This window comes from Camelus dromedarius, chromosome 2 (assembly GCF_036321535.1).
Source record: "Camelus dromedarius isolate mCamDro1 chromosome 2, mCamDro1.pat, whole genome shotgun sequence".
NCBI lineage: Eukaryota > Metazoa > Chordata > Mammalia > Artiodactyla > Camelidae > Camelus > Camelus dromedarius.
The window spans coordinates 121,025,326-121,051,990 of NC_087437.1; the positions used below are offsets into that span (position 1 = coordinate 121,025,326).

The window sequence follows — 26,665 nt, forward strand, 5'->3', positions numbered from 1 at the left end:
CATTTTCTCCTGGTGCGTGGTCTGCTTTTGTACGTCCTTCAAGGTGCCTTTGAAGAGCAGGCAGCTTAAACTTTAATGCATTTTAATGTACCAATTTTTTCCTGTATGGTTCCTGTTCTCTGCATCCCAGGAAATCTTTGCCTTCCCCGCGGCTGCACGTGTATTTTTGTTTCGTCGTGGAAGCTCTGTGGGCACAGCTTTTGTGTTGAGGGCTGTGATTCACTTCAGATTAATTTTTGTGTGTGGTGTGAGGTCAGTGTCAAAGTTCTATTTTCTTCCTCCCCGAATAACAACCCATGAGTTAAAATGTTACTCCAGAAAGAGCAGAAACTAGTTGGACAAATACTTGCGCTGAGAACTGGGTGAGGTGGTGGTTTTACAATCAAGGCGAGAAAGCAAATGTGATGGCTTTTGGAGTCTAACTTTTGATGTTAATGTTAAGATGCCTGCCTTTCAGAGACCCCCGTCTGCTTTAAACTTAGGATGGAGGGGCTTGACCGGAGGGTGGAGGTGGGGCGCGGGTTTGAGGGGTGTGGGGGTGATGGTGGAAAACCAGATTCTCTGATTCCACCACCGAGAGGAACATGCTTTCATACAGGTGTGTGTGTCGGGTGGGGCTGGGGGGTTTTATGACTGAGCACCATATCTATTCAATGAAAATGATAGAGACTGGGGTTGGTGACACACCCCTCCCCCTGTGACTTTGTTAGATGGCCGGGGTGCTGACAGGAAGTGGCTTTGAGACCCAGATCGAAGTCCCCAATGCATGTGCTTTGCCTGCAGCCTCTCGGAGCCACGACTACTTTGGCCACGAGAACTGGGGCCACCAGCTGAAGTTAGCGGTGGCGTGGAACCGTGTGGACATCGCCCGGAGCGAGATCTTCACCGATGAGTGGCAGTGGAAGGTAGGAATGCTCAGGGCTGACCTGGGCAGGGGGAGACTTGCTGAGCCTCGGAAGCTGGAGGGTGGCCCTTGCCTTGCTGAAGGCAACCAGCAAGTCTCATCCTCCAAAATGGGAGGCAGCGGTACCCCTGTCTCCAGGGGCACAGAGACCGGGATGCTGCGGGGCAATGGCCACTCGCACAGCCCCCACGGCCCCTGACGTATCCCTCCCAGCCCTCAGAGCTGCACCCCATGATGACGGCTGCCCTCATCACCAACAAGCCGGAGTTTGTGAGGCTCTTCCTGGAGAACGGGGTGCAGCTGAAGGAGTTCGTCACGTGGGACACCCTGTTCTACCTGTACCAGAACCTGGAGCCCTCCTGCCTGTTCCACTACAAGCTGCAGAAGGTGCTGGCCGAGGAGCCCGCCGCGCCCCGCCTGCAGCTGCACCACGTAGCCCAGGTGCTGCGGGAACTGCTGGGGGACTTCACGCAGCCGCTGTACCCCCGGCCCCGCTCCAGTGACCGGCCGCGGCTCTCGCTGCCCTTGCCCAACATCAGACTCAACGTGAGTGCGGGCGGCAGGGCTCCAGGCGCCACCGCGTCCTCCCAGCTGTAAAAAGTTTGCTTTTTATTAGGGAGGACATAGCTCAGGGGTAGAGCACGTGCCTGGCGTGTGTTACAAGGTCCTGGGTTCAACCCTCGGTACCTCCATCAAAAAAAGTAAATAAATAAGCCTAATTACCAGGCCCCCTGAAAACTAGAAAGCCAACCAAAAAATTAGCTTTTATTTTTATGAGGGAAGTCAGCTCGGGCTGCCACGACAAGATGCCACAGACGGGCAGCTTCCACAACAGGCACCTTTGCTCTCACTGCTCTGGAGGCTGCAGGTCAAGGTCCAGGCGCCGGCAGGGTGGGCTTCTGGGGGCCTCTCCTCCTGGCCGCAGATGACCGCCGCTTCCTGGCACGTCCTCACGTGGCCTGTCCCAGCGTGCCTGGTGTCACTTCCTTTTCTCATAGGAGCACCCATCCTGTTGGATCAAGGCCCTCCCCACGTGACGACCTCATTTAACCTTAATCGCCTCCTTCAGGGCCCATCTCCAAATACAGTCACCCCCGGGCTGAAGGCTTCAATAGATGAATTTGGGGGACACAATTCAGACCATAGCCTTCTGCTCCTGACCCCCAAATTCATGTCCTTCTCACATGCAAAGCACACTCACTCCATCCCAATAGCCCCCAAATCTTAGCTTGTTCCAGTATCCACTCCAAAGACGCCTCGTAAATCGGGCGCGGGGGAGACTCGAGGCAGGTGCGCCCCGAGGCAGAGTCCTCGCCTGCTGAGAACCTGGCAGAGACAAGCTATGTGCTTCCAGAACACACTGGATGGACAGGCCTTGGGTGGAAAGTCCCTTCCGGAAGGAGGAAGGGCTGACAGGCTCTAAGTGAGTCCAAAACCCAGCCAGGAAACTCCCCGAGACTTAAGCCTCGAGAATCCTCCTCTTTGGCTCAACATTCTGCCTTCTGGGCCCACAGTGCTGGTGGTGTCACCCCCGTGGCCCTTAGGCACCAGGTGGGGGCATCCTGGCCCAAGGAAGGGACCCCAGCCTCTGCAACTGAGGAGAAGACAGCCTTGCCCAGCCCCTGATGGCCTCTGAGTCACCTGCAGGGTCAGCCCTTCTTTGAAGGACAGTCCTGTTCTCAGCGGGTGGCTCTGCTGTCCTGTCCTGTAGAATCCCAGAAGCGACACCTTCCTGTGTCCCCTCCCGCTTTCTCCACCCCCTTGGTCCTGACGGGCAGCGTCTCCAGTCCTGGCCTCTGCTATGGTGGCTGGTCAACCCCATGTTCGTGCCACCATCTCCTTATGAAGCAAGGGTCCAGCCACCCGCAGTGTTCTCTCCGGAGCACGCATCTCCTGCTTTGCTCAGGATTGACCAAACCTTTCAGTCTTGGTTCCTTTTGCTTAACCGTTCCTTCAGCTTCCCCCTCCTCCCACACTTTACCTTCAGCTGGAGGAGAAGCCGGCAGCTCCCTCAGCACCCTGCTTGGGAGTCTCCTCCGCTGAACAGCCAGGCCCGCCCTCCCCTGGACGGGAGACCCCGCCCAGCCGGGCCCCCGCACGCTATGACAGGATGGCCTTCCGCCCAGTTCCTGGCAGCACACTCACCGTTCCCGCCTGAGCTCTCCCAGAGCCACCTTTGAGGCCCACATTTCTACCTTCACGGCCGTGGGGCCCCCCAGCCTCGGCCCCCACCCAGGCCCAGAGCCGCTTCCTCACCGCGGGGCCTGTGTTACAGCTGCTCCCACCTGGCGGTGCCGAGGGCTGTCTCGGGCTGCACGGCTGCCGGCACGCACACCACACGCGGGCGGCCCGAACGACGGCTTTACCTCTCGCGGTCTGGAGGCCGGAAGTCCAAGGTCAGGGCGCCGGCAGGGCGCGCCGGCAGGGCTGGTCCTAGGGAGGCTTCCCTTCCCGGCCTGCGAAGGGCCCTCCTTCCCAGCACGCGGAGCGCGCGCCCCGCGTCCCTGCCCCTGTGGGCTCCGGGCCCCGTGACCTCGTCTACCCTTAGTCACGTACTTAAAGGCCCCTCTCCAAGTACAGTCATGCCGGGGGTGGGGCTTCAACATATGAGATTTGCGGGACATGCTTCAGTCCACAGCTCCCCTGAAAACTTCCGCTGCTAAAGCGGTGCTGCGGGGAAAATGGGCTTCCCTGCTCCTGCACCCCGAGTCCCGCCCCCGAGTGTGACTGGCTTCCCTGCTCCTGCACCCCGAGTCCCGCCCCCGAGTGTGACTGGCTTCCCTGCGGTCTGGTCAGCATGGCCCTCCCGGGGCTGTGTGAGGGGCACGCGTATTGGGACCACAGGAGGAGGGGGGTTTTCTCACCTGCACCCTTACTTGACGGGAGTCCTGCAGCGTCCCCGTGTTGGGTGCGGTGTTTGCACGCGTGTTTATGTGAGGGCACCTCACCTCCTGGGTCACTCGGGTTTTACAAACGCAGCCTCAGTACCGACGCCTTTTGAGATGAGGAACTGCTCTCCTTCTTTGATCTATGAGTTTGGCGAATTATTTTAATAGATTTCCTGATAGTAATATGGTTTTCTAAAACATTATTTATAATGGAGGTCCTGGGGATTGAACCCAGGACCGCATGCATGTTAAGCATGCGCTCTACCACTGGCCTACACCCACCCCCCACAATAGTAATGTGCTTTTTGTTTTAATTGAAGTATAGTCAGTTTACCATGTTGTGTCAGTTTCTGGTGGTCAGCGTAATAGTCCAGTCATACACATATGTATACATATATTCTTATTCCTGTTTTGAACCTCAGCTTGATTGCTGTGTAATAGAAATTTAAGATGATGCTGGATTCCTAGTGTTTTCAGGGTTTTGCATCAGGATGTTTAAGCCTTTGCTGGCAGTTCTGTTTGGGGGCTGAATTTGTCAGGCCCTGGCACTAGCTTTGTAAAGACACTGGGAAGCCTTTCTGCCTTCTCTGCTCTGGAGCGGTTTATGTGGCTGGGCTTCACTGCTGCTTCCACGCTCGGCAGCCTCCCCGCGAGCCCGTCGGGACCCAGTGCCTTTTTGGGTAGTAACCCTGATAACGTTCTCATTTTCTTTCCTGATGAGCCTGGTGTTTAGGTTTTCTGTCTGTTCTAAGATCATAATTGATTTTGGTTTTTTTTTCCTGCTAGAAAATTATCCACTTCCTGCAGGTTTTCAAATCTGTTGTCCCCAGTGAGCTATGCCTGACCCCTGAGGAAGACGTGGTTGTGGCTTGCTTTCAAGTGTTCACAGTCCTGCTTTTCTTGACCCTGGTGTGTTTAAGATGCCCGGTTGGAAAGCGTGCTAAGGTCTCGAGTGGCAGCTCACACGACTGTGTCTGTAACTTAAGACAATGAAGCAGTGTTTCTTTCTTTCTTTTTTTTTTTTTTTTTTAATAAAAATGAGCTTTCAGGAAATTTCAAAAAGCACTTAAAGGAAGTGCAGTTTTGTGTGTGATGTGGGAAATGTGTTCTCTGCGTCTGGGAATTGTTCCCAGGCCGTCTGAGAACGTGCTTATTTGCTGATGGGCCAGGAAGCCTGGGTTCTTGTGTCGCTGTGGGTTGAGTGTCTCTGGGGCCAGGGCCCTGCCGCTCATGTGTGGCCTCGTTGTCTGTCCAGCACTCGCTCTCACCGGCCTTCTCTGCAGGAGATACTATGTGGGCTTCCTTGAGGAACTCACAGCCATGAATCCAGGAACAGACACTGGGTTACATTTTACTTTACAGAGAACGGTTCTGATGCCATTAGGTAAGACTAAGGAACGTTAGGTGCCTGGTGAGGAACAAGGGTCTGCAATGTTGGTGAAAGGGTTAGCTGGGTATTACACTTTCTGGGTGTTTCTACGTGTCTGCAGAGTGGCGGTTTAAAACCCCAGTGTGCAGGAGAAGGATCTAGGGGTTATTGAGAGAGGTGTTGTTGAAGGGCTGGTTCTCCAAGGACCGTGGGGGCTGAGCTCGGGACCTGCGCCCCCAGCAGGCCACCTGGGATTCTGATGCTTGTGGGGTATTAGTGGGGGCTCTGACTGTCTGCTGCTCACCAGGTGCAGGGAGTGAGTCTCCGGTCCCTGTACAAGCGTTCACCAGGCCATGCCGCCTTCACCATGGACCCGGTCCGTGATCTTCTCATTTGGGCCATCATCCAGAACCGTCGGGAGCTGGCAGAAATCATCTGGGCTCAGGTAACCAGACCTGCTTCCCGGCACACATGGCTCTGTGTGGACCAGTGACAGGGCTCCGGCCGGGGAGCCGGGCCAGAGAACCCGATGCCAACAGTGGCCATGGAGGGAGGGCAGTGGGTGTCCACAGCACCAGAAGGGACTCAGCCTGTCCGGGTCTAAGAGCAGAGAGCTTGGCCCTAGGCGAGAAGAGGGTTTTTGGAAAGGAATGCCACACAATCTCCTCCTGCGGTTTGTGCCGGGCACAGGCTCGCGGGGCACCCACACCGGGCAGGCCAGGCCACCTCTGTGCCCCACGCTTTCTGGTGGTGAGCGCGCGTGCTGTGGCCGCCCTGGTCAGGAGCCTCTGCAGGCAAACTCCATTGGCAAAGGGGCCGCCTTCTCTTTCCACTGACGGCTGGGGGTCTCAGACACAATCCATTCCTAATGTGGGCAGTTCCCGGGTGCTGCTGCCCTGAGCCCGCTGGCAGGCCATCAGGGAGCCCCCGCCAGCTGGCCGAGCGGCCCCTCACACCCTGGGCCCATGTGTGGCTTCATCGCCCAGGAGGAGGGACTCGCCAGACGGCTCCTTGAGAACCAGCAGCGCAGGCCCGAGTCCTCCCGTGTGGTTTTCCTTTAGTTCAGGCAGATTCTCCTCTGGACGAGGAAGTAATGTTTCACAGTTTTCTCTCAGAGGCCCCACTTGCCAGCACTGGCGTTTCCAGACCGCTCGGAGGAGCCGGCCCCGCAGTGCCCCAGCAGAGGCTCTGGTTCTGGGAGGATCGCTGTCTCCCAAGTGCCTGGGGTGGGCGGCAGATCCAGGCCTGACTGTGGCCTCGGGTGTGCCCTGTGGGGCTCAGGCGATGGAAAGGCCAAACTCGGATTTCCAGGCTCTGACACCAGCCCCTCGCCCTGGGCCAGTGCTGTCTCAGACCTGGTGCCTCCAGGAGATTTTCTTAGCCCCTCTCTGGTGCCTGGGGCTGGCGGTGCCACCAGGGCTGGACAGGGACTTGCAAGGGCCTGACGCCTTCAGGGTACGCCATGCACGAGGTTGACTAGGTGCCCGGGGAGCTCTGAGCCTGGTGCTGGCAGGGCTGTCAGTGCCTGCATCCGGTCTGTGTTCCAGGTGGGCAAGTGGGCCTCCTGGCAAGCTGACCACTCCCACTGGCCGGTGTAGGCAACTGAGTCACTGGAAAGGGCTTACATGTTGGCCTAGGGTAAGCCAATGGCTGCCTTAGGCAAGACCTACCTCAGGGCATGGCCCCGCAGCCTGTGCCATCTCGGAGTCTCTGTTCTCATCACCCCGGGCAGGGGGCCTGGGGTTCCCCGGGCCAGACCATCCAGGTCTCACGGTGGCTCTCCCCGGGGCCCAGAGCCAGGACTGCATCACGGCAGCCTTGGCCTGCAGCAAGATCCTGAAGGAACTGTCCAAGGAGGAGGAGGACACGGACAGCCTGGAGGAGATGCTGGCGCTCGCTGACGAGTACGAGCAGAGAGCCATCGGTTAGTGCCTCGGGGCCCCGGCCTCAGGCCACACTCAGCTCCGCCGGGGTCGCCTGGGGGTCCTTGCCCCAGGCCTCAGCCCTGCTTCCTGTCCAGGCTGTGCTGGCTGGAGGGGCTGCGCTCCAACCCTTTCCCCAGCTGTCACTGATTGGGACCGGATGCCTTCCCATCCAGGGGTCTTCACCGAGTGCTACCGGAAGGATGAGGAGAGAGCCCAGAAGCTGCTGGTCCGCGTGTCGGAGGCCTGGGGGAAGGCCACCTGCCTGCAGCTGGCGCTGGAGGCCAAGGACATGAAGTTCGTGTCTCATGGGGGCGTCCAGGTGACTTCCTGGGGGCCTGCTTCCAGAATCACCTGCCACGGTGCTGCGGGGTGGGGGGCGTGGGCACCTGTGGGCACGTGCTTTGGGTGCAGGCCCCCAGGTGTCCCCAAGGCCCAGCCTCAAGTCCCACCGCCTGCCCCCCTTACACCGCCTGGGGCCTCTGGAGGGATCCGTGGGAGGGGCGCCGAGTCCAGGCTGCTCTGGTCCCGGGATGCTGGCACATCCTTGGAGCGTGGCCTCCTGCTGCCACCATGTCCACAGAGCCCCGTCGTGGGCGAGCTGTGCTGGATCCCGGGGATGTGGTGGCAGGGAGCCCTGTCCTCCCCCAACCCGGCAGAGCTCAGAGGGGCAGCTGGTGTCAGTGGGAGGCGGAAGCCGGGGTCTGATCCCTGCGCCTTCCCCCCGGGAGAGCCCACCTGGCAGATGACAGGGCTCGTGTGGGGCTGCCCTCCGCGCCCTGTGCCAGGGCTCGGAGCGCGAGCTGGAGTGTGCAGTCACTCTTCCTGGGGGGCGGGGTTGCTCAGGGAGCGCGGGGTCAGGGTGGGGGTGCCCACCGTCCTGAAGCCGGCGTCCTCTGTCTGCAGGCCTTGCTGACCAAGGTGTGGTGGGGCCAGCTCTGCGAGGACAACGGGCTCTGGCGGGTGGTCCTGTGCATGCTGGCCTTCCCACTGCTCTGCACCGGCCTCGTCTCCTTCAGGTGTCCGCCTGGCTGCCAGGCCGCGGCCTTGGGGGGCCAGGGGCTGGGACCTGCCTTCCCAAGTGCCCTTGCTGGGGGCGAGTCTTGTGTGTCCTCACTGCTGCCACCCATCCCAGAATGGAGTGGGTTCATGCTGGGAGGGAGGGGCCACCTGTGCTGACACCTGCTGTCCCCAGGTGCTGGGGGGGGTGCATCGCCCACCCTGCCTCCCCATCCCCCGGGGCCTGAGTATTTTGTTACGTGCCTGAAAGAACCAAAGGGCCCTTTAGAATTATTTTTTTTTTAGTTTTGGGGGGAGAGGTCAATAGGTTTATTTATTTATTTTTAACGGAGGTTTTGGAGACGGGACCCAGGGCCGCATGCGTGCTAAGCCGCTGCCGCTGAGCTAGGCCCTCCCCCTCCTTTGCCCGTTTTTTTTTTTTTTCATTCTATTATTTTTTGTTTGTTTAAATCCATTTGGACATTAATTCTTTTTTTTTAATTGAAGAGTAGCCAGCAGAGAGCCCTTTGGGGCACCCTTCACTGGCCATCTGGTCCCGCCCTCTGCTGCTCTGGGTGTGCGGGCTCGGCCGCCGCACACCCGTCCTGGCCCTCCCTTCTCTGTGGCGTGATGTGCCCCCTGAGCCTGGGTGGCTGAGTCTGGCTTCTGTCGGGCCCCTCACGCCCCGCGGTCCCCCGTGTCTGCCCCCAGGGAGAGGCGGCTGCAGGACGTGCGGGGCCTGCCCCGCATCCGCGCCTTCTTCAACGCGCCCGTGGTCGTCTTCCACCTGAACATCCTCTCCTACTTCGCCTTCCTCTGCCTCTTCGCCTACGTGCTCATGGTGGACTTCCAGCCCGCGCCCTCAGGCTGCGAGTGCCTCATCTACGTCTGGCTCTTCTCCCTGGTGTGCGAGGAGCTGCGCCAGGTGTGGTCCTCTGGGCCCCACCCCCACCCAGGGAGCGCCCTGCCCTTGGCCAAGTGCCGTCCCCAGCGATGCTCACACGGCTGCTGAGAGCCAGGCGAGGACCCTCGGGGAGGGTGGCCTGTGGTCTGCCGGCCGCACCCCACCCTAGCTCCTCAATCCACCTGAACCCCCAGGCATCACTTTTCCTTGAAACCAGCTCTGATGACCCCGAGGGGAAGGCCCTCCGGGCCTGGACTTAGGGGTGTGAGGCCCCTCGGACCACTGTGAAGGGCAGTGCAGAGTGTGGCGACCCTAGGGTAGTCCCCGGGGCGTGATAATTCTCCAGAAGGACCCGCCCATGCCCTGAGCTGGCAGCTCGTGGTTACCGATTACCACGTCATTGTCACCTCCCCTGCCTGCCCGGGCAGGGTCACGTACGTGTGGCCCACCTGTCTCCGGCCCCCATGACGTCAAGCTGACCCTGTGCGGCCAAGGCCTCCCTGCCCCAAACCCCACTGTTAGATGTCCTGGTGAGCAAAGGGCCCCATCCAGGGCTTGGAGGCTTCTTCTGGGGCCTGGGGCAGAGGACCAGCCTGCTCCCTGGGCAAGGCTGACCCTCACGTCACAAGGGTGTCCCCACTTTGTCCCCAGGGTGCCAGCACCTGGTGGCAGCTGATGAACATGACTCTCGGGACTGGGGTGTGGAGGGGCCAGCCCACTAGGGACGCCCACCTTAGACTCACCCCTGCTCTCTGCAGTAGGCAACCAAGGGCCCCGGACATACAGCCGGCTGTGCTCAGGCTCAGAAACACCGCCGCCTACTGGGGACCCTGTGGCTGTCAGAGCCCCCAGCAAGGAGGCGCGGGGCTGGGGCGGGCCAGGCCTGGAGCCCTGCTAGCTCTGCCGGCCCCTCCTCGTGCCACACGGCCCACTGCAGCCAGACCCTCTCAGGAGGGGTCCGGAGCCCCTGTTCCCTGAGCCCTGGCCTCACTGGTGCCAGCCCCAAACAGAGGGCCAGCCTTTCTCCCTGAGTCTGTCCCGTGGTCCCAGGGAGGGGATCCGATTATTCCAAGGGGGCTGCCTGCCCCCCCTTCCCAGCTGCCAACGTTAGGGGCCAGGACCCAAGGAAGACGTGGGGACTCTTGCCGTGCAGGCCAAGCAGGGCTGAGGTCCCCTTCGTGGTCTCACTGTCCTCTTGGGGCTGCTGCAGGAGGCAGGGAGCACAGACCCTGGGGGTGGTGGCTGGCCCCTGACAGCGGGAGAGGCTCCCCTCGCACGTCCCGGAGCGCTGCGGTCTGAGAGGGCTGGACGAGCCTGGCCGCATACCCTGCCCGCGGCACCTCTCCCGCTCTTTCTGACCTGGGGGTGGGACGCGGAAATCGGCCCCCTCCCCAGCTCACCAGGCTCTCCAGGAGGCAAGGAGTGGTTTGCTGGGGTGGGGGTCAGAGGGTGACACGCAGGCTCCGACGCATCTTCCCCAGCTCCTCTACGACCCTGACGAGTGTGGGCTGATGAAGATGGCCGCGCTGTACTTCAGCGACTTCTGGAATAAGCTGGACATTGGTGCCATCCTACTCTTCATCGCAGGGCTGACCTGCAGGTGAGCGGCCCCATGCGGGGCGCCCCCCACCCCATCCCAGCCAGGCAGCAGCACCCACGGGGTGGGCTCCAGAGGAGGCTGGAAGCCGGTCCCCCAGCTGGGCTTAGCTCCTCTCTGGACGCATCTGTCCTGAGGGTGCCCTGCTCACCCTGGGCACCGGAGACCATAGAGGACTCAGGAGGGAGACTCAGGGACTCTGTCACGTGGGTAGCTGCCTGGTGCCTGGGCCCATGTCCCAGCCTGGGAGCTCCCTCTGGCTGTGGCCCTGGGAACCTCTCTACTGCCCATCAAAGCGAGAGGGGCCTGGCCCAGCCTTGTGGTTCCGAGGGTGCCCCCGAGGCGGGGCTTCCGGACCCTTCTGGAGAATGCCTCTCTGCAGGCTGTCTCCCAAGCTCACACCCAGGTTTCAGTACTTTGGGGTCCAGGGGCCGCACGTGGGCTGTGGCAGGGAGTGGGAAGCTGGGGCCATGCCCCGGGGGCGGCAAGCTGAGGTCCTTGCTTCCGCCCGGCACCAGGCTCGTCCCGGGGCTGCTGTACCCCGGGCGCATCATCCTCTCCCTGGACTTCATCATGTTCTGCCTGCGGCTGATGCACATCTTCACCATCAGTAAGACGCTGGGGCCCAAGATCATCATCGTGAAGCGGATGGTAAGTGAAGGAGGGGGACCCCACTGCCAGTTGCAAGTGAGGCAACCCCCATAGGCTCCCGGGCCCTGCTTTGCCCCTTGGGATTCCACCCCCTGGCACACCTGTCTTGGGTCTTTGCCTGGATGTTGCCCCTTCCAGGCAGCCTTCCCTGATCTCCACAGCTCATTCCTGATTCCTGTTACAGCTTCCTATCACTCCCTCCTTGGGTCATGGTCACGTTCAACCCCTCCTACACTCAGGCAGGGTGCCCAGCACCCTGCTGGGGTGTGGGGGCAGCCCAGGGCTGTCTCCCCGCAGCTCCCGGCTCCATGCGTCCATGCCGTGGTGGCTGTGGACGGAGTCTCCCCCTGCTGCTGGGCGCACAGCCCACCTGCGGGCAGGGAGAGAGTCTGAGGTGCACGTGGCTGCAGCCAGGTGCCGCCTGCCCTGTCTCCACAGATGAAGGATGTCTTCTTTTTCCTGTTCCTGTTGGCTGTGTGGGTCGTGTCCTTTGGGGTGGCCAAGCAGGCCATCCTCATCCACAACGAGAGCCGGGTGGAGTGGATCTTCCGGGGTGTTGTGTACCACTCCTACCTCACCATCTTCGGGCAGATCCCTGCCTATATCGACGGTGAGACGGGGCCCCTGACAGCCATGGGAGGGGGCGCCCCACTCCAGGGGCCCCTGCAAGCTCTCAGGTGGCGGGCGGGAGGGCTGGGCGTCTCCCGCTGGCTCCGTGCTGCCCGGGGACTGTGCACGCCTCCTGCGGTGCCCGTGGCGGAGACAGGTGCGTGTGTGTCCAACCGAGGGAGGGCGTCAGCTGGGGGAGCCTGGGCTGCACCAGCTGTGGCGAGACCAAGGTCCAAGAGTGTGCCTGGGGCCCTGGGGCATCAGGTGACCCCCCAGCACCGTTAAATTCCACCCTATTCCTTCTCTTCTTCCCACTGAAGTCAGAAGTGACCCGTCCTCTGGACGGAGAGGACACATTTCGCACACTGATTTGTTCTCTTCAACAGCTTCGCTGAGATCTAATTCACACGCTGTAAAGCTCATGAAGTGTGTGCTTCCATGCTTTTCAGTATATTTACAGAGTTTAATTTTAGAACAGCGCATCACCCCCAAAAGACACCAGGCCCACTAGTTGTCACTCCGCCTCCCCTCTCCCCTCAGCCATAGGCAACCTCTAGTCTGCTTTCTGTTGCTATAGAATTTACCTTTTCTGGACATTTCATATGAATCAGATAATGTAGTATGTACTTTTGTGTCTTGTTTCTTTTCCTTAGCATAATATTTTCAAGATTCATCCATATTGTACTCTGTTTCAGTATTCAATTCCTTTTTGTTGCTTAATAATATTCCATCGTACAGATATACCGCATTCTGTTTATCTATTCATCAGCTGGTGAGCATTTGAGTTGTTTCTGCTTTTTGGTTTTTTTTGTTTTCTTTTCTTTTTTAAAAATTGAAGTATAGTCACTTTACAATGTTGTGTCAGTTTCTGGTGTACAGCATCATGTTTCAGTCATACATGCACACACATACATCCCTTTTCATATTTTTTTCCATTATAATTTACTGTAAGGTATTGAATATAGTTCCCTGTGCATCCTTTGCCCATTTTTCAAGTGGGTTGTCTTTTTTGTTGAGTTGTGAGAGCTCTTTGCATTTGGTTACCAGTCCCTTATCATATATATCATTTGCAAACAAGTCCTGCCATTTTGTGGGCTGTCTTTCCACTTTCCTTGAAGCATGAAAGTTACTAGTTTTGTTGAAATTCACCTGATGAATCTCTTTTATCATTTGTGCTTTTGGTGTCATATCTAAGAACCCATTGCCTAACTCAGAGTCACAAAGACCTATACCTGTGGTCTTATTCTAAAAGTTTTACAGTTTTTTACAGCACAGGGAAATACATCCAAGATCTTGTAGTAGCTCATGGTGAAAAATAATATGAAAATGAATACATGTATGTTCATGTATGACTGAAAAATTGTGCTGTGCACCAGAAATTGACACAACATTGTAAACTGACTATACCTCAATAAAAAAATTAAGTTTTACAGTTTTATTTCCTAGTTTTGGCCATTGATGTATTTAAATTAGTTTTTGTATACAGTGTCAGGTAAGAGTCATTCTTTTGCATACAAATAGTAAGTTGTTCCAGCACCATTTGCTGAAAAGACTTCTTTCCCCATTGAACTGTCTTGGCATCCTTGTCAAACATCAGTTGACCATTAATGAAAGCGTTTACCTCCAGGCTCTCAGCCCCATCGCATATCTGTGAGTCCATCCTCTTGCCAATTCCACACTGGAGGTAAACTTGGCCAGTGTAGCTTTGTAGTAGGTTTTAAAATGGAGATGCGTGAGTTCTTCAACTTGGTTTTTTTGTTTTTTCAACATTTTTTGGCCTCTGGGTCCCTGGGGCCCATGTGAATTTTGGGATCAGCTTGTTAATTTCTCCAAAAAAGGCATCTAGGACTTTGAGTGGGATGTGTTGCCACTTATTTAGATCTTTGATTTCTTTCAATGGTATTTTGTAATTTTCAGTGTATAAAGGGACCTTCTTTTGCTAAATGTATTCCTAAGTGTTTTATTCTTTTTCATGCTGTTGTAAGTAGAATTGTTTTATTAATTGGATTATTTATTGCCAGTGCATAGAAACACACTGTGTTTTGTATCTTGATCTTGTTTCCTGACATCTTGCTGAACTTCTGTATTAGTGCCAATAGTTTTTAAGTGGGTTTTGGGGGGATTTGCTATGTGCAAGGTCATGTCACCTGTAAGTAGAGACCCCTTGTTCTTTCCAACCTGGATGTATTGTATTTCTCTTTCTTTCTTTCTTTCTTTTTTTTAAGAGATGTACTTTATTTTTTAGAAGTAATTGTTTAGTTTTTTGAAGGGGGAGGTAATTAGGCTTATTTACTGATTTATTATTTTGTTCTTGTTATTAGCTGTAGTGGAAGCACTGGGGACTGACAATGTTCCAGTGGTTTTTGTCCTTTCTGCTGTTGATATGACGTATGGATTGATGTTCAGTTGTAAACAGCTCTGCATCCCGGGGACGTGCCTCACTTGGTCACGGGTGGTGCCTAGTTCCTTTTACATGTGCTGGATTCAGTTCTGCTAGCACTTTGTTGATTTTGTGTCTGTTTTGTAGAAGGTATCGGTCTGTAGTTTTCTTGTAATGTTTTGTCTGGCTCTGCTGTTAGGGCAGGACCAGCCTCCCAGAACCACTTAGGAAGTATTCCCTCCTCTTTTATGTTTTGGGAACATTTGTGAAGGATTGGACTTAATTCTTCTTTAAGTATCTGGCAGAGTTTGCCAGCGAAGCCGTCTGGGTCTGGACTCTGTGGAAAGGTTTAAAGTCACTAATTCAGTCTTTGTACTTGCTGTAGTTCTGTTCATATTTTCTACTTCTTCTTCAGTCACTTTTGTGTCTTTCTAGGGGTTTGTCCATTTTTCTAAATTATCTAATTTGTTGGCATATAATTTTTTGCAGTATTTTCGTATGGTTCTTTTTATTTTTGCAAGGTCGGTAGTAATGCCCTTTCTTTCACCTGTGGCTTCCCGGCTTCCCTACGCAGCCACACCTCCTGCCCGTGGGGAAGCCCAGGTGTAGACAGACGCCCTCTTTGGGTTTTCCTCGGGCCTGGGCTGACAGCTGAGGTCACCCCGACGCTCAGGTGCCCAGGCCTGTGGGGACCATTGCCCAAGGACCCTGCTTCTCCGCCTGGCTTTCTGGGTTCACCTGCCCCTGCCTCCCGATGCAGGTGTGAACTTCAACCTGGACCAGTGCAGCCCCAACGGCACCGACCCCTACAAGCCCAAGTGCCCCGAGAGCGACATGGCGCGGCAGGAGCCCGCCTTCCCCGAGTGGCTGACGGTCATCCTGCTCTGCCTCTACCTGCTCTTCACCAACATCCTGCTGCTCAACCTGCTCATCGCCATGTTCAAGTGAGTGCTGCCACGGGCTTGGCCAGGCTGCCTGGCCCCGCTGCCCGCCCTCGCTGGCGGTGCTGACCAAGTGCCAGCCCGGGACCCGGGACCCAGGACGCTGGCTCAGCCTGGGCTGGCAATGCACGGCCATCTCCCTGGCCCCTGCTGCGTCTGTCCAGGGCTCTGCAGCTGCAGGACCAGCCACGGGCCATGTGCTTGGAGGCTATGAACTGGGGGGCACCGAAGTTTGTCTCCTCCACACCCTGGGGTCGGGGCTGCCGGGGGAGGGGGTGAGCTCCAAGCTGGAGCAGCCTGCGGACTCACTGGTGCCCCAGAGGGGGAGTCAGCCTCCCTGGAGGATGGATGTTGGTGCGCCTTGTGCAGGGGAGCATCAGGGATTCATGCCCAGGGCACTCGGGAAGCCCCTGTTCCTTGGGGAAAATTCGATGTCACGGGTTGTCTGCGGGGATGAGCGGGGAGAGCTTTCAGTACAGCCCTCCCCCAGTGCAGAGAAGGGAGCCGGGCTGGAGCGGGAGGGCAGCCATTGTCTGAGGTCTTCTCTAGGCGGGGAGGTGGGGGGTGGGGCAGCAGCGTTACTGGGAGTCCCGCGGTGCTGGACCACCCTTAGGCGCTCTCCGCTCTCCACGTTGGGACAGGGGCACGAGGGCAGCCCTGGCGGGGGTGCTGAGGCCGACAGCCCCCGTGGCTCAGGGCACCGCCAGCCCCTCAGAGCCCCTCGTGGCCTCTGCAGAAGGGCCCGTGGGGCCTGTGGCTCCAGTGAAAATCCCTTCACTCCTGGTTTGGTCACCTTTGCTGTTCGCTTTTGCCATATTCTGATTTAACGTGTGTTCTGAACAGTGAGAGACCCTGACTGTGTGCCGGGCTGTGACGGGGGCGGCCAGGGGTCAGTGGGCAGGGCACTGTGCCTGCAGCACGTCCAGCGGGTGCGGCTGTGTCCCAGCCCTGCCCGGCCTCCCTCCCAAGGTCTCCTTCTGTCAAGGGTTTGGCTCAGGTGAAGTCCCTCCATGAGACCCACAAGGTGTAGAGAATAAACGTATTGGCCTGTTGAAGACAGCGTCCCTTCTGCTGGTCAGCTTCAGTGCAGGACACCATCCAACTCTCGACCCATGCAGCGTTGCTTTATCCTCTAGGGAGGTTTATAAAATCTAAAATCTGGGTCTTCTTTCCTCCTCCTCCCCTTGGCTCCCAGGGAGCTCAGAATCCTGAGACTGGCTGGTCAGCTGCCTTTTTCTGCATCTACAGTTGCCCTCCTGGGTGGGGGGGTGTGTTTGCTTTTTAGGGGCGGTTGTGGCCGACCCCGGGCAGGGATGTGGGCGTGTTTCCTGTGATCCTGCCCCCGTAACCCATGTGCTCCTTTCCCCCACCAGCTACACGTTCCAGCAGGTCCAGGAGCACACAGACCAGATCTGGAAGTTCCAACGCCACGACCTGATAGAGGAGTATCAGGGCCGGCCCCCCGCGCCGCCCCCATTCATCCTCCTCAGCCACCTGCACCTCTTCGTCAGGAGGGTCGTCCTGAAGATCCCCTCCAGGCGGCACAGGCAGCTCAGTGCGCCGTCCCCTCCCTCATCCCCAGAGCGGCTCCCGGGTCCTGGGGTGGGACGGGGTGGGAGAGGGTGCAGCTCCTAGACTCCTGGGACCTCAGCAGATGTGCAGGCACCCCCAGGCCACTGACTTCCTGCCGGGCCACTCGGGGCGGGCTCCTCCGGCCCCCCAGGGTCTCGGCCCTCCCAGCGGAGCCCGCAGTGGGGGCAGTGGGTCAGAGCCCCACGTCCTCTGTCCGCTCGCCCTCCCCCGGCAGAGGACAAGCTGGAGAAGAACGAGGAGGCGGCCCTCCTGTCCTGGGAGATGTACCTGAAGGAAAGTTACCTGCAGAGCCAGCAGCTCCAGAAGAAGCAGCGCCCAGAGCAGAAGGTCCAGGACATCAGTGAGAAGTACGTGGCGCCGGCCCCTCAGGCTGGACGCCGCAGCCCCTGCGGGTCCAGGACACAACAAGGACGCGCTCCCGGGGGAGGCCCCGCGACTGTCACCTGAGCAGAAACCCCCATACCGCGGCCCCTGCACTGGGCCTGTGTCCACGCCCCTCCCTCTGGGTCCCACAGGCAGCTGGGCTGACCCTGGCTCCGCCATGGTAGGAGGTGGGGTCGGGGAGGCCCACCCCAGGCCTGGGAGGACCCGCAGTGAGCTCGTTGGCACTCGGCTTGGCTGCAGCTCCTTGGGGGCCTCGGCAGCCAGCCTGGAGCCCAGGCACACTCCACACCCTCTCTGCTCTCAGCTTCCTTCCAGGGTGTGAGGTCGGAGTTGGGTCCCTTCCCTCCACCCTCCCCAAGCCCTGGCAGGTGCCGCAGGGCCAGACTGCCTCAGGGCACAGGTTGGGGGAGCGCTGGTCCTGAGGAGGGACGGGTGCCATGTCCAGGCCCCCAGGCCGGCCTGCTGGGCTCAGCCAGGTGCTCTGTTAGGGTGGACACCATGGTGGACCTGCTGGAAATGGCACGTCTGAAGCGGCTGGGCTCCATGGAGCAGAGGCTGGTCTCCCTGGAAGAGCAGGTGGGTTCTGGGCTGGGGCCTCTGTTTCTGGGCCTGGATCCGATGGCCCTGGTCGGTCATTCAGCAGTGTTGTGGCTTCGAGAAGGAGCATGCTGGGAAACTGACCAGGAGGAGGTGGGGACATCAGCGCAGTTGTTCCCAACCAGCAGGGGGCCCTCCAGTCCTCTAGAAGATTCTGCCAAACACTCCGCTGCCTGAGCTCCACCACACCACCCTGTGAGGTGGCCACGCCATGGGCCAGTCTGAGGGAACAAACTTGTCCCCTCCTCTGGCCTCCTTGGAGCTGTCCTCTGAGATGGCCGCTGTCTCCAGACTCCTCCCCCGGAACCTGGGAGGGGGCTGTGGAAATTACCAGTGGCCCTCAGCTGCTTTCTCAGGCTGTGCTGGGACGGAGGGAGGCCGCGGGGGCCAGCAAGGGTGTGTGTGAGTGTCCGTGCGGACAGCTGGACTGAGGGGCAACATCAGAGAGCAGTGTGTGGACATCTCGGACCAGCCCCAGATGAGAGGGAGGTGACCAATAGGCAATAGACAAGCAGCCTCCCCCCACCCCTCCCACCTCAGTGCCCACTGATGCTCCCCCTACCAGCGGGGCAGCCCCGAGCGGCCTCACGTCCAAGAGTCATCACCCTGCAGGCCAGCTGGGCTCGGCACCTGAGCAACGCAGAGGGACAGTATGCGTGTTAGTCCACCCAGCCTCCCAAACCACCCAGTTGTCCACCCGCCCATCCCTCCTCTGTCCATCCAACCACCCACCCACCCCGTGTTTCCTGCAGACCTCCACCATGCCTGCTCAGGGCTGGCCTGAGAATGTCGGGGTAACAGGCATTGCCTCACACTTGGAGCATCCAGCCAGGGAGGAGGCACAGACGCAAAGGTCCATTGTCACAGTGCAGTTCATTGAGCACAGTGAACAAGGTGGACGCAGAGGCTGGTGGTCAGGGAGGCCTCAGGACTCCAGGGCCGAGACGGTGGACCAGGCAGAAGTCAGGCACCCGCCCCTCCTTGGCCCTCCTGCTGAGCTCCAACCCTGTCCCCGCTGCGCTGCGGGCCTGCCCTGGGTCCCGCCCTGCGTGCTTCTCATCTCCCCGACTGCCCCATCCCCAGAACCTGTGCTCTCCAACGAGAGCCCTTGCTGCCCCGAGCAGCCCCTGAGCCCCCACGCTGTCGCCGAGTGGTGCCCAAGCAGGCTCGCCGTGCCGGGCGGGGAGCAGGCCGCTCGGCCCTGCCCTGGGGACCGCTGCACGCGGGGCCTGCCCCGGCACCTTCCCCCCCGACACCCCTGAAATGGGTGTGGCGCCACGGAGCTGCGTTCTCCTGGCCCCTGTTAGTCACAGGTGGGTCCCACGGTCGCCTGTAATTGAGCACGTTTGGCCTCTGGACGTTTCTTTCCTCAGTTGTGCGCTGCGCTTTTCCTGGGGCTCAGATCTCTCACTGGGGCTTCACGTTGGTCCAAAGGCCTCCAGGTGTCCAGTCCCAGGGTCACTGTGTCTCACAGGCAGGTGCTGCCGACAGTCAGTGGCCGTGACTCCGGGCAGAGCCCTGGCGGTGCTGGCGGCTGCCTGGGCAGCAGAGAGCCGGGAGGGGCTGGGTGTTCTGTGTGGACCACTTCTTGTTGGGGATGTGCCTTTCAGGTGGCCCAGACGACCAGAGCGTTGCACTGGGTTGTGAAGAGCCTGCGGGCCAGCGGCTTTGGCTCGGAGGAGGGCGTCCCCACCCTGGGTGAGTGGGTGTCGTCCAGCAGCTGGTCTCACCACCTGTGTTCTTTTGAGCCTTGGGGTCTGTGGGGAGCAGAGGCAGCAGGCCCGGTGCCTCGGGGGGTGGGGCCCGCCCCACAGATACAGGTGCCGAGTGCAGCCAAGCCCCCAGTTTGACCAGGCTGGGGGACTCTAGAGGTGGCCTGGCCACAGTCCCCGTCCTCCTCCTGGGCGTCATGCTACAAAGTGGGGGCGGCTCCAGGAGACGCCTGAGGCCCAGTCCCATAGACTGGATGACACAATGCAGAGCCGTTGTTCCAAATCGGCAGCCATCCGAGAAGTGGGCATGAGTAACCATCTTGGGGTGTTGCTGGCCCGGGAGGAGCAGGCACGCTCTCCTTAACGGGGCGGGCGTCTATAAGGCCTGCGAGCCCCGCTAACTGCCGGGGGCTCTACACGCGGAGGCAGGTGCCTGACCCCCGGCCTCTGTCCTCCGAGGGCTGCAGTGCAGAGGACCCCGGGGAGGACGCCCCATTTGGGGCTAGTGTTCGACCTAGTCTCAGGGAGGTGGAGGCAGCCCAGAAGTTTAGGAGAGAAGACCACAGAGGATGGCCCTGTCCCACGGGCCAGACACCTGGGCCCGGGCCCAGCTTTGCCCATGGCTCCGCGCGGCTGTTCCCCTTCCCAGTACCCCAGAAGGTCTCGGAGGGGCAGGACCCTGAGCTGGACAGAGGGCAGAAGGCAGAGGACCCGGGTGACGCGTACCACGTGAACGCCCGGCACCTCTTCTACCCTGGCTCCTCGGTCCTGCGTTTCCCAGTGCCCAACGAGAAGGTGCCCTGGGAGGTGAGTGCCTGTCCTGGATGCAGGTGCCTGGAGTTCTTGAGGGGAGCGGTCCCACCCCAAACCCTCTGACCCACCTGGGTGGCAGCCTCACGGGGACCCAATGGACAGACGAGGAAGCAGAGACACACAGGTCCACGCAGCCAGAGGGGGTGGAGCTGGGGGTTGAGTCCAGGATGCCGGTGGGCCTCTGCCCTGCCTGTCCTACACCCCTGTCTGAGCAGATGGTCACTGCCCCCTTTCTGAGCGCCAGGTGAGTGTAAGCACCAGAGACAGGGAGAAAGGGAGTGAGATGGACAAGGCGTCATGCCCACCCCCAGCTTCTCTGGCTTTCCTGGAACATTCCGGGCTGTTGCTTCTTCCGCCTTCTCCCCAGCCTCTGCCAGCGGGAATCCTTCTCAGCTCTAGAGCCCAGCCTAGCCTCCCCCCGCCCCCACCTCCGTCCTCGGGAGACCCCCCTCGACCGCCCCGCCCCGCCCTGCGGCAGGTCTGGGTGGGCACATCCTCAGATCCGCAAGCTCAGGCCCCCGCGCGCCCTGCGGGGCCGTCCGGGTCTGGGCGGTGACATCTGCGGGCACTGCCCTGCTTGCAGGTGGAGTTCCTCATCTACGACCCGCCCTTTCACACGGCCGACAGGAGGGACAAGGACTCGGTGGACCCCATGGGAGAGTGAGTGTCCTGCCTCCTGTCTGTCCTCCCTGAGGGCTGGGGAGGGAGGGACCCTTGTGTCCTCGGGCTGACCTTCTGAGGGTCACCGCAGCCACTCTGCCTCCCACCGTCTCTCTCGGGGACGTGACCTCTCATCTCGCTCCCAGTGCCCTGGAGCCTCTGTCCAGGATCAGCTACAACGCGGTGGACGGACACCTGGACCGACGCAGCTCCCACGGGACCTACGCCGTCCGGGACGGGCTCCCTCTGTGAGTGCCCTGCCTGGCCCTCCTCTGCGGCCTCTGGGCTTTTTCTCCCAGCATCAGCTTTCCTCTTCCGCAAAATGGGTGTTTTCTGCTAAAAAGAAACGAAATAGGGAAGAAACACCCTCAACATCAAGTGTTTCCCTAGCCCACCCACCGCCCCCAGTGGCTTGCTCCCCGCCGCCTCCCTGGACACGCATGGGCAGGTGGGGGCCCGGGTGCTGCACCCTCGTCCCCTGACGTGACCTGTAGGACTCGGCTCCCGGGGTGGTGAAACAGGGCCCCTTGTGCGTGGGGATGAAGCGGGGGAGCCGGGAAAGGGCCCCTGGGTTGCACGTCGGGGACGGAGATGTTTCCAGGTCTGTCCTCTGTAGGGACGAGCGCTGCACCCCAGTGCACAGGGGGGAACGTCAAACATAGAGACGAAGGTGACCCACGGCGTCAGGGCCAACGCGCACTTAGCGAACACCTACTGTGTGCCAGCCTGGGGTTCAGAGGTCAAAGAGCCTCCTCTGACCGGGGTCACTGGGGAGGCCACACCACCAGGGACCGGAGCCTATGGAGGGTCTGTCAGAGTCGGAGGAGGGACCACAGGTGTCTTGGGACGCAGGGACCCCATGGAGTGGGCAGGATCCAAGGGGCCTGAGGGAGGAGGCAGGTGGCAGGCCTCTCCGGGAATGTTCTGGAACAGGGAGTGGGTGACTCTGCTGTGGCGGAGGCCGTGGGAGGAGGTGGTGGGAGGCGGGTAGAGCACGAGAACAGACATGACCAGGAGCGGCTCCAGCCCTGGACAGGGGAGCAGGTGGGGGACGCGGCGATGAGGAAGAGAGCAGGACAGACTGTCACGGGCTGGGGCATCGTCGGGTGCCGGCTCACAACATGCCTCCGGACACGGCATGATGGTCGGTCTCAGTCAGGCGCTCTCTGGGGGACTGTGATGCCTCCCGCGTCTGCGGTGGGGCTGGGCTTTGGCTCCCAAGGAGACCTCTTTCCTTTTTAACCCCCCAAGGTAACCTGAAGCCCCCGCCTCACCCTTGAAGTCCCTGAGGGTTAGGGTTTGGCATGGACAGCCCCAGCGGGGGACGTGGAGTCTGCCAGACTGTGGAGGGGCTGGCAGGTGTCGGGCGTCCCATCCGGGCTCCTCACAGGGTGACCCCTTCCTGCTCCTGTCTGGGGGACTGCCTGCACCAGGGCAGGTCTGGGCGGGGCCCCCGCCTGCTGCCCCCTCCCTGCCCCGCCCAGGTTCCCCCAGCTGCAGACCCCTCTCCACCCAGGAACCCCATGGGCCGCACCGGGCTGCGTGGGCGCGGGGGCCTCAGCTGCTTTGGCCCCAACCACACACTGCAGCCTGTGATCACCCGGTGAGTAGCCCCAGATGGGGACACACAGTCGCCCACACGCCTCAGCCCCTGCTCAGAGAGCCCAGAGGACGGCTCGCACTTGGCTGGGCCTGGGCAAACGTGGGCACACCCCAGAACACAGGGCAGGGACGTCCATGCCCCCTCCCCAAAACCCAGGTCCTTGCTTCCCCTGAGGCTGCCCTCTCTTCCCCGTGGGCCCTCCTCCCTTAGAGGCCGCTGGGGTCAGGGACAAAGCCAGGGCCCAGGCCCACCACGTGGACAAAATGACCAGGGCCCGGGCCCACCATGCGGACAAAATGAAAATCCGTATAAATCTGCAGGCGTTTCCAGAGAATCACAGGGGTGGGGCGGCCGAGCCCAGGCACATGCTCCTGTAAGGCTTTTGAGGGAAGAATGTGCTCCACATAGGCCGAGCCCTTCCAGCCCCTCAGCGGTGTGGGGCCGGGCAGACGCCCGTGGTGGCTGCCATCTCTGTCCCGGGAGCAGGTGCTCGGGAGACAGGGTGGGCCGCTCGTGGCCCCCGGGGTGGGGAAGGGCTGACATCAGCACGTGGGGAGGTGACAGCCCCGGTCCCTTCTGCAGGTGGAAGCGGAACCAGGACGGCGCCATCTGCAGGAAAAGCATAAAGAAGATGCTGGAAGTGCTGGCAGTGAGACCCCCCCTCTCGGAGCACTGGGCCCTGCCCGGGGTAAGCCAGCGCCAGTGCCGACCCGGGCCCTCATCCACTCTGCCCACTGACCGGTCACCACCGCCCACCCACGGTCACTGTCCTAGACAGCTTGAACCCTGTCCCTGGTCCTGAATGGCAAAGGCTGGGCCTTGCCTTTTTAGGAGAATTTCCCCCTCCTATTACTCATTTTGTGGTTGTGAAAACAGATTCAGATGTTCTTTGGAGGGTAAGCACTAACTGAGCACCTACTGTATCCTGGGCACTGGGCTCAGGGCTGGGGCTCCCTCCCTGTGAGGCTCAGGAGGTTTGGGGCAGAGGCAGCTCCCCAGGTCCCAGGTGTGCACCTGCCCCTCGCCTGCATCCGGAGCTAAGCCCTGAGGCCAGGACTGCGTTGTCCAGGGGCGGGGTTGGGGGCGCTCGGACCTCACCTCGGAGCCATGGCTGGTGGCAGGGCTGAAGGCTGGCGTGCTCCCCAGAGGCCTCATGGTGACTGACGTAGTTGAGGGTGTGGAAGGGCCCCACGGGGACTGTCCTGTCCAAGTGAGCCCAACCGCTCAGGTTTTGCCCCATCAAATTGCCCTCTGCCCCCCACCCCATCGCTGCTCTGGGGTCAGAACAGACTCACCCTGGCAGGAGGCTGGTGTGCAGTATCTGGTGAGGCTGTGTCTGGGAGCCTCTTCTCTGAGCTGTTCCCCGGGGGTGGGGGGAATCCAAGGTGTACCCCAGCTCAGCAGGGAGCCATCCGGTTTCTCCTAACCTCCCCCACCCCACCCCTCAGCCCTGGCCCAGTGGCTGCTCTGCTGGGGCAGCAAGTAGATGGGTACGTGGGGGCAGTGGTACACCTGAGGGTCTTCAGACCCAAACCAGGATTCCCGGGCCGTGGGTGGCTCTGGTTCCTGCAGCCCCGAGCCCTGTGCCTGCCAGCCCCAAGCCCAGGCCAGCCCCGCCCCCTGCAGGTCCTCCAGAGTCACCCAGCCTCCCTCTCCAGCACTGTGGTCTCTCCTGCCGACAGGCATCCTCTGAGCGGTGTCCCTGTAGCCCCAAGTGGGGTCCTGGGGACATCTGATGGTCCCCGCTGCCACAGCCAGTGAGGGGACAGAGTACCTCTGGGGTCAAGGGGGATGGACATGACATGGACCCAGAGGGACTTCACATGACAAGCAGGGTCCCTGGATGGCTGGGGAGGGGAATGCGGCTACAGGCCCGTGTCCAGGGGCAGGTGGCATCAGGGGTGCCAGGGATCCCGGCGTGCCAGAGCAGAGGCTGAAAACAGGTGCAGGGTACACACACACCACGAGGTGGCCCTCTCACTGGTGGCCGGGGCAGTGGCAGTCAGGGTGCTGGCTACCCTACGGTGCCCAGTGTGTGCTCCTCAGAGGCTGTGCCTTTGGCCTGACGTGGGCTGACGTGGGCAGTGGGCTCTGGACAATGTCACTCGGGCCCTGAGGCAGCCACTGCCAGACACTTGTCCGCCTGTGGCTCCAGGGGGCTGGCCAGCTGCCCACGCTGGGCAGGCAGCCTGGGGAGGCAGGTCCCCGGAGGGCCTTGCCCACCTGCCTCCCCTCCCTGTCTGCTCAGGGATCCCGGGAACCGGGAGAGACACTGCCCCGGAAGCTGAAGCAGGTCCTCCGGAGAGAGTTCTGGCCTTCCTTTGAGAACTTGCTGGCGCAGGGCACGGAGGTAGGGGCTTTTCTGCTTTGCTCCCACCTGCGCCTCCTGGGGCCCGCAGTGCACTGGTCGTGGGCCTGCAGGATGGGTCCTGGGGCACCTGCTCCAGGCCTGCATCCCGCAGCTCCTGCAGGAAGGGCTGGGACTGAGCGTGGCCTCGGCTCTGGGCCCCCTCGCCTCCCCTCTCTGTTCTGGTGTTCTCCTCCCGAGATCGAGGAGGCCCTCGGGCCGGGCAGGCCCAGTGTCCGGCCCCTCCTTCCCGCACTCTCTCTTGCTCTGCGCACAGCTGGGCACAAAGACACAACTTGCTTTTTCAGTTAATTTGCGAAGGCCCTATTTTTAGGTCCATGTATACAAATGCACCTTGCTCTTTTTTATGACTGCGTAGTGCTCTGGGCCGTGGCCTGTTTAAGCAGCCCTCCGGCAGGCATGCCAGACAGTGCCGGCCCGTCACTGTGGCGTCTCAGGGGCGTCTCAGGAGCAGACAGTCAGCTGCTGGCATTCACGGTTTTGACCTACAAGCCCAGCAGCTTCACGAGGTGCGTCCCGTGCAGCACCTCAGGGACTACTGCCACCTCTCCTCGTTTTACTTTGTAAAAACAATGTAAACTTGTTCACTGAGGTGAAATCCAAACGGGAAATGAGCCATTTAGAAGGGAGCAGCTCAGGGGCATTTAGTGCGCTGCCCGTGCGGTGCGATCACAGCCGCCGTCCAGTTCCCGAGCGCTCCCGTCCCCCGGAAGGGGACCCCGCCCCCAGCAGCAGCCGCCCCCGCCCCCAGCGCGCACGGAGCTGCCTGTCTGTGGGCTCACCTGCCCTGGACGGTTATAGGCAGAATCACACGCTACTCAGCCTTTGGTGTCTGGCTTCTTTCACTTAGTGTAATGTTTTGACATCTGCCACCACTTTTTAACCCTTCCAAGGACAGTGGAGCCCGGTCTGGATGCCAGGCCAGAGACCAGGAGGGAGATGAGAGGCCACAGGTCCCCGAGATGTTTCAGTCAGGGATGAAGGCTGTGCTGGGGAGCGGGTGGACAGGGCAGGGGGGTGCTGGGTGCAGTGGACAGCTGTGCTCAGAGTGTCTCAGGTCTGGGCGGAGTGCAGGGGACACGTGGGGCCCCTTTCTCTGGGAGGAAGCTGGGGGACCCAGGGGTCTATCGGGGGACCAGCTCATGCCTGCACCGCCTCCCAGGTGTACAAAGGGTACGTGGATGACCCGAGGAACACCGACAACGCCTGGATCGAGACAGTGGCTGTGAGCATCCACTTTCCAGACCAGAGCGATGTGGAGCTGAAAAGGCTGAACTCTGTATGTGGCCTGGGCCTCAGGCTCTGAGGGACGGGGGGACTTGGGGCATCAGTGCTCTGGAGGGGCCTCGGGGCCTGCAGGAAGGGGCCTGATGGGTTCCCGGGCCTGGGGCCAAAGGGACCTGCACTGGAGAGTAGGGACTGCAGGGGTCAGAACCCTCCTCGAGGGACCAAGGGGGCACCCGGGTGAGGCCAGAGGACACCAACATGTGGCTTGGGCGGAATCAAGGCTGGACAGGTACCCTGGGGGCCTCCAGGTTCGCACCCAGGGGAGGCGGGTTCATGCACCTTTATGGGGACATCGTCCCCTATACTTAGATCAATCCCATGTGCCCCTAACCCAGAACTGGGACCAGGAAGTCCCAGGGAACAAAATCCGGGCTTTGTTTGCAGGATGGAAACCCCAGAATAAGGCTGCACCTCCTCCCTCTCCTCCTTCAAGGAGTTTTGCAGGCATTTTCTGACTCACACCTGCAGTGGGTGATCTTACTGC

At 60.3% G+C, this 26,665-nt stretch overlaps 1 protein-coding gene and 1 non-coding gene across 9 annotated transcripts in view; both read left to right on the forward strand.

Annotated features, from left to right (window-relative positions):
* The window catches only part of TRPM2 (transient receptor potential cation channel subfamily M member 2), a 50,159-nt gene that overhangs the window by 21,966 nt on the left and 1,528 nt on the right, over positions 1–26,665 (forward strand). For 5 of the 8 annotated variants that reach the window (XM_031460733.2, XM_031460732.2, XM_031460731.2 and 2 more), the window contains exons 11-32: positions 784–905; positions 1,118–1,450; positions 5,469–5,606; positions 6,956–7,085; positions 7,260–7,405; positions 7,990–8,102; positions 8,794–9,007; positions 10,468–10,586; positions 11,102–11,234; positions 11,673–11,844; positions 14,984–15,167; positions 16,538–16,719; positions 16,972–17,104; positions 17,630–17,717; positions 19,349–19,436; positions 20,100–20,257; positions 20,847–20,923; positions 21,070–21,171; positions 22,440–22,526; positions 23,109–23,214; positions 24,775–24,876; positions 26,057–26,173. In XM_031460733.2, the coding sequence (XP_031316593.2) occupies positions 784–905; positions 1,118–1,450; positions 5,469–5,606; positions 6,956–7,085; positions 7,260–7,405; positions 7,990–8,102; positions 8,794–9,007; positions 10,468–10,586; positions 11,102–11,234; positions 11,673–11,844; positions 14,984–15,167; positions 16,538–16,719; positions 16,972–17,104; positions 17,630–17,717; positions 19,349–19,436; positions 20,100–20,257; positions 20,847–20,923; positions 21,070–21,171; positions 22,440–22,526; positions 23,109–23,214; positions 24,775–24,876; positions 26,057–26,173 (3,044 nt within the window). The other 3 variants (XM_064476562.1, XM_064476564.1, XM_064476557.1) reach the window with 3 other exon arrangements.
* On the forward strand, positions 23,168–23,225 carry LOC116155822 (Z6 small nucleolar RNA). Its single transcript, XR_004139716.1, has one exon. It is a non-coding gene; the product is annotated as a Z6 small nucleolar RNA (small nucleolar RNA).